This window comes from Centropristis striata, chromosome 5 (assembly GCF_030273125.1).
Source record: "Centropristis striata isolate RG_2023a ecotype Rhode Island chromosome 5, C.striata_1.0, whole genome shotgun sequence".
Lineage (NCBI taxonomy): Eukaryota > Metazoa > Chordata > Actinopteri > Perciformes > Serranidae > Centropristis > Centropristis striata.
In genome coordinates, this window is record NC_081521.1 from 18,340,368 (window position 1) to 18,346,367 (window position 6,000).

Consider the following 6,000-nt stretch of genomic DNA (forward strand, 5'->3'; position numbering starts at 1 on the left):
AGGCTAAAATAAACATAAATTCATTTGTGCCCAGGTATTGGATTATGTCTCCTGGTGTCAGTTTGTTGTCTGGAAGGCAGACTGGCTCGACCCGTAGCTTCATAAAACCCATGAATATATTAACTTTAGAGACACTTAAAGAGCCGCTTCCTTCATCTCAAGAGTTTACAAATACAAAAAAACATTTACAAAAACTAAAAATGCTTCTCTAACTTCTGTCTCACTGTGACTTTAAGAGAAAGTTGATGGAGAAAACTGGAAAATAAAAGAGATTATAAGAGTCGATCCTCTTCTTGGTGAACCCTCTGAACCCCAACAAGCTGTTTTTTTTTGCTCTATTCACATTTTACTCACTGTGTGCTTGTATTTCACTTATATAGTGTCTACGAGTGTTTCAAATGTTGTAAAAAAGATTGTACATATTGAAGTATTGTCATGTTTCCAACCTCTCCTGTCCTCTGTGTAAACAGCCTCTCCTGTCCTCTCCTCTCAGCTCTGTGTAAACAGCCTCTCCTGTCCTCTCCTCTCTGCTCTGTGGAAACAGCCTCTCCTGTCCTCTCCTCTCTGCTCTGTGGAAACAGATTTTCAGTGAATATTTGTCACGTGACTGTGCGTCTCAGCAGAATCAATCATGTCTTCACAGTGTCCCTGAGGAGCAGAATTTAATGTTTTTAACAGGATCTGGTTAGTGCAAACACTTTATTTTAAATGACACATGGAGAATAAAGACACAAATATCAACATTTTAGGTTCGTTTGAGTCACTTTTTTTAATGGAAACTTTCAAGGAAGAAGTTAAAATTTTGACTTTTTTAAAGACAAAACGTTTCAGATTGTTAAAAAGTAAAGTGACCTGTAAATTGTTTGATGCTCTGAAAGAAATATCATAATTTTATGCTTTGTTTTGGTCACTTTTTCTTTCAGAAACATTTGTAACCTAAGATCCGTTTGAGGACTATCAGGAAGTTCAAATTCCGATAATAATGCCTGTTTTTACAGTTTCTTTGTATAATAAATGGTGTAATTTTGGCGACCTTTGAAACATTGTAATCCCACCAGTGAGTTTATTCTGAGAACAGGTGTCTGATATTTATCGCAACTCTTTGAGAGCCGTCTGTGCTCAGACAGACTGATGGAGTCAGATCCCCTGAGTGACTCTACAGGACATGCAAAGTAACAAATGGTGTAGGCTGAATAATTCAGCTCAGGATCCAGACTCTGAGCTGACATTTATAGGTGTACGCCTGTGTGATGTACTGACGGCTGGAAATGGCCAAACAGAATGTATGTTTGTGGTGGGAGTGCAAGAGGTTGTGAGGAATGAGCCTGGTGCAGGGGGAGATAAAATGAGAGAGAGAATGATGACAGAGAACATGGAGAGGATGGTCCTCCTCAGTCGATTTACTCCTATCTGTGACAGGCCTCTCCCCTCGGGAGGTTTTTCCAGGAAAGCTGACCTACTTTTACCCCTGTAAATGCGTTTCTACCACAAGCATATCACTCACTCATGCCCAAGCTTTCACTTTCTCCACATCAGTGCCATGGTTCAGATACATGTGTGTGCACCATATAGAGTGTAGAAGAGAAGCTGCATTAAACATTTATTATTTAAGTTTAAGTTGTGATTGTTAAGTAGGCAGGTCATGTGGCCTTTTTGTTCTTCTTGTTTGAAACATTTCTATATGTCATGAATAGATAATGTGAGGGATGTAAGTGTGTGGGATGATGATTCATGAATATAATGTTTTACCCATTGTAGATTTATAGGTTTGCCACATTTGTAGATTTGCCACATTTGTAGATTTGCCACTTTAGTCTCATAAATCTGTGATTTTTTCTCATAGATTTGCAACTTTAATCTCATAAATCTGCTACTTTTCTCTCACAGATTTGCCACTTTTATTCTCATAAATCTGATCCTTTTTTCTTGCATATTTGCCACTTTAGTCTCATAAATCTGATCCTTTTTTTCTCATAGATTTGCCACTTTAGTTTCATAAATCTGCTACTTTTTTCTTGCAGATTTGCCACTTTCAATCTCATAAATCTGCTACTTTTTTTCTTGCAGATTTGCCACTTTAATCTCATAAATCTGCTACTTTTTTTTCTCGCAGATTTGCCACTTTTAATCTCATAAATCTGCTATTTTTTTCTTGCAGATTTGCAACTTTAGTCTCGTAAATATGCTACTTTTTTTCTTGTAGATTTGCCACTTTAGTCTCATAAATCTGCCACTTTTTTTGTAGATTTGCCATTTTTAATCTCATAAATCTGCTACTTTTGTCTCCTAGATTTGCCACTTTAATCTCATAAATCTTCTTCTTTTCTTATAGTTAAGTAGGCAGGTCATGTGGCCCTTTTGTTCTGATGTTTGAAACATTTCTATATGCCATGAATAGATAATGTGAGGGATGTAAGTGTCTGGGATGATGATTTATGAATAAAATGTTTTAATGATTGTACATCTTACCTTTGCTTTGTCTTTTTTTTTGTGAACATTAAGTCATGGACATTGTGTAACCCATGTGTTTACGGTACAGCAGTCAGATAAAATATTTCATTATATGCTGGCTGCTGTAACAACCTTGGCGAGTTGAATAATGGATTTTCCTCTCGGTGAACTCAGGAAAATTCTCTGTATCAGTTATGTTTTATCTGATTTTATCCATCATTGTTTCTGTTCTCTGGAGAATTGTGTCTGCAGATTATACTGCAATATGAGAGAAAAATACAAATAACTGGGAGTGTAATGTAATGATATGTTTGTCCTTCTTGTTCACGACAGGCAGCTAAACTCCCCATGTCTATCATCATTGTTGGAGTTGGCCAGGCCGAGTTCGATGGTGAGAACAGTGACTAAAGTTCTTCAGAGAACAAATGTGTAAATCGGTTTGTGGTCTGTTTGCATCAGCAATGGTTTATTCTAGTTGAACTGTTTACTCTTTAAGCTTTTTCTAAGTTTTTAAAACCTTTTCTCTGCAGCCATGGTGGAGCTGGACGGAGATGACATCAGGATTTCGTCGCGGGGGAAGTTGGCAGAGAGAGACATTGTACAGGTGATTTATAGTTGATGTTCTGGAGAATCAACTAGGGTCTTATTCTTGTTGGAGAATAAGCTCTTTTGGTCCAGAAAAGTTTTTGGGGTTTGCTTTTCCTCCAGAAATTAGTAGTGAATCTTTTGAGACAGTCAATCATGTCTTCAGTGTCTCTGAGGAGCAGATTTTAATGTTTTTAACAGGATCTGGTTCATGCAAACACTTAATTTTTGGACATGTTTTAAATGAGACATGAAAAATAAAAAAATTCTGTCAGAAATATCACAATTTTAAGCTTCATTTTGGTCATTTTTTCTAAGGGAATCTTTTGAAACCTATGGGCCATTCAAGAACTGTCGGATCTCTTCTCGCATATTAGCCACTTTTAATCTCATAAATCTGATACTTTTTTCTCGCATATTTGCCACTTTAATCTCATTAATCTGCTACTTTTTTCTTGCAGATTTGCCACTTTAGTCTCAGAAATCTGCTACTTTTTTTCACCTAGATTTGCAATTTAAATCACATAAATCTGCTCCTTTTTTCTCGCATATTAGCCACTTTTAATCTCATAAATCTGATACATTTTTCTTGCATATTTGCCACTTTAATCTCATTAATCTGCTACTTTTTTCTTGCAGATTTGCCACTTTAATCTCATAAATCTGATACTTTTTTGCTTGTAGATTTGAAATTTAAATCTCATGAATCTGCTGCTTTTTTCTCGCAGATTTGCCACTTTTAATCTCATAAATCTGATACTTTTTTCTTGTAGATTTGCCACTTTTAATCTCATAAATCTGATACTTTTTTCTCGTAGATATGCCACTTTAAATCTCATAAATCTGCTACTTTTTTTTCGTAGATATGCCACTTTAAATCACATAAATCTGCTACTTTTTTCTTGCAGATTTGCCACTTTAATCTCATAAATTTGCCACTTTTTTCTTGAAATATTCCCCCCCTCTCCCGGGTCAGCATTTTCTTGTTTTTCATACTTGGCCCTTATACGCCTTCAGAGGGTTAAACAGTAAAATGACCTGTAAATTGTTTGACCCTGTGATGTCACATTGTCAGCTGTAAAGAAGAGCCTTGACATTATTTTCACGCGTTTCTTCCAGTTTGTCCCGTTCAGAGACTACATGGATCGCACTGGCAACCACGTGCTGAGTATGGCGCGGCTGGCTAAAGACGTACTTGCGGAGATCCCAGACCAGCTGATCTCCTACATGAAGACTAGAGCCATCAAACCGAACCCCCCCCCACCGCCGTACTCACCGGGCGACCCGCCCCTCACCAACCCCATCTGAGCCCCGCACGGTGCTCCGCGCTGGGGTCGTGGTCGACCGAGGGAAACCGGCCTTCGACAACCGTCCTCTGGGGGGGAAAGGAAAACGCTTTCAAGGCCCTTTTGGTAAATATTAATTTGGCTAAACAAAAAGATGACGAGACTCCATTGTGCTTTGGAGAAGTACAACTGCTTGGGGTGAAGCTGCTGATGATCGGGGATGTTTTTCTCTCGGAGGTGAGAGCGCTGAGAGGAGCGGCCCACTGCAGAAGGAGGTTTTAGTTGTTCGCTGTCAAACCTGTCAAAGTGGTGATGTAATGGATAGCACGTAAACCCGTAGAGAGCGCCTGTTCCAAGGCATAAATATATTAGAATGTGCCAGTGTGTATCATGTTTGTGATACCGTTTGGAATCGGTGTGTGTTAAACTAGGAAACCACATGTATACTAATTTATTTATTTATTTATTTATTGCAGAAATAATTTATTCCTTTGACGGGGTTTTAAAGGGTGAAAGGGGATTAAAGTCATATTTTCCCTGTAGTTTTCCATCTTATATTTTGTGTAATAATAATAATAATAATAATAAAAATCCCCATTTCTACTTTGATAAGGACTGTAATATAAAAAGCATGTGATGACAAATATTCAGCTGTTTATGAATCATTTTCACTGATGGATCGTTTCTGATTGTGGAGGACCTGCTGTGAGCTGTGAGTGGCCATAATGATTTTTCCAGCACCATGTCTTCTACGTATTTCTAGTATTTATATCAACAGAAATGCACTAATTACTGTCCAAATAAAAAGCACAAAGGTTATAATGCTAATAAGCTCAACACCAACCACAATGAAAATAATGGAAAGGAGTGTGTGACATTTTAAACCGGATGAAACAGGAGAATGTTTATAATATTTAAATTAACTTATATTTATCATAAAAAACAGGATGTTTACAGAAAAACAGATGAATAATTCAAAGCACAGTTTGTATGCAGAGAGGTAGATTATAATTCACGCTGCCACATCTCATTTCTCATCTCGCTGTTTGTGTTTCTTTCCATTATATTTGTTGTGGTTACAGTTTTATTGTCTTTTAAAAGGATCCTACAAACACACTTTCCAAACACTGATGTCAACTAACACTTTTTGTTTCTCCTTAAATTGATTTGTTTCCCCTGAATGAAACCTAAGCAATCACAAATCCTGCGATGAGTTATTTGGGCATTTCAATGTTTTTGTTTTTAAGAAGAAAACAACAACGGATTGCACAAAGCAAAAACAGTTAGAATTCCATAATTTTGTGTGTTATAATTGCATTACAAATTAATTTCAAGATAACTTGTTTTAATGTGCAGCAGCCCAGTTGCCTGTGAAAAAAATTGCCTTTTTTTTTGCAAAGCACAGATACGTTGATCTGTCATGTTTTGGGGGGTTTTGTCTCGAGGATGGTACCAACCAACCCAGACGTTTGTGTTTACAAGTTATTGTTGGAAGTTTGGCGCAGAGTTTGTGTCTTTAAGCCTGACCCTGTTATTTTATTAAAATGTATTTGTTATTTTTACCTAACTTAACCCAGCAGTTGTGATACCTAACCTTAATCAAAGTGTTCTTTAAGTGTTTAGCACCCTGGAGCTCTGATGTCCTGATTTTTCTTTTTCAGAGGTCGTAGCATGCTCA

The 6,000-nt window shown here is 37.2% G+C and overlaps 1 protein-coding gene across 4 annotated transcripts in view; it reads left to right on the top strand.

Annotated features, from left to right (window-relative positions):
- Positions 1 to 5,368, top strand: part of cpne5a (copine Va) — a 126,013-nt gene extending 120,645 nt beyond the window's left edge. For all 4 annotated transcript variants that reach the window (XM_059332464.1, XM_059332463.1, XM_059332465.1 and 1 more), the window contains 3 exons: positions 2,785 to 2,842; positions 2,982 to 3,055; positions 4,156 to 5,368. In XM_059332464.1, the coding sequence (XP_059188447.1) occupies positions 2,785 to 2,842; positions 2,982 to 3,055; positions 4,156 to 4,344 (321 nt within the window). In that variant the 3' untranslated portion in view covers positions 4,345 to 5,368. The remainder of the gene's footprint in view (positions 1 to 2,784; positions 2,843 to 2,981; positions 3,056 to 4,155) is intronic.
- The last annotated feature ends 632 nt before the right edge of the window (positions 5,369 to 6,000 follow it).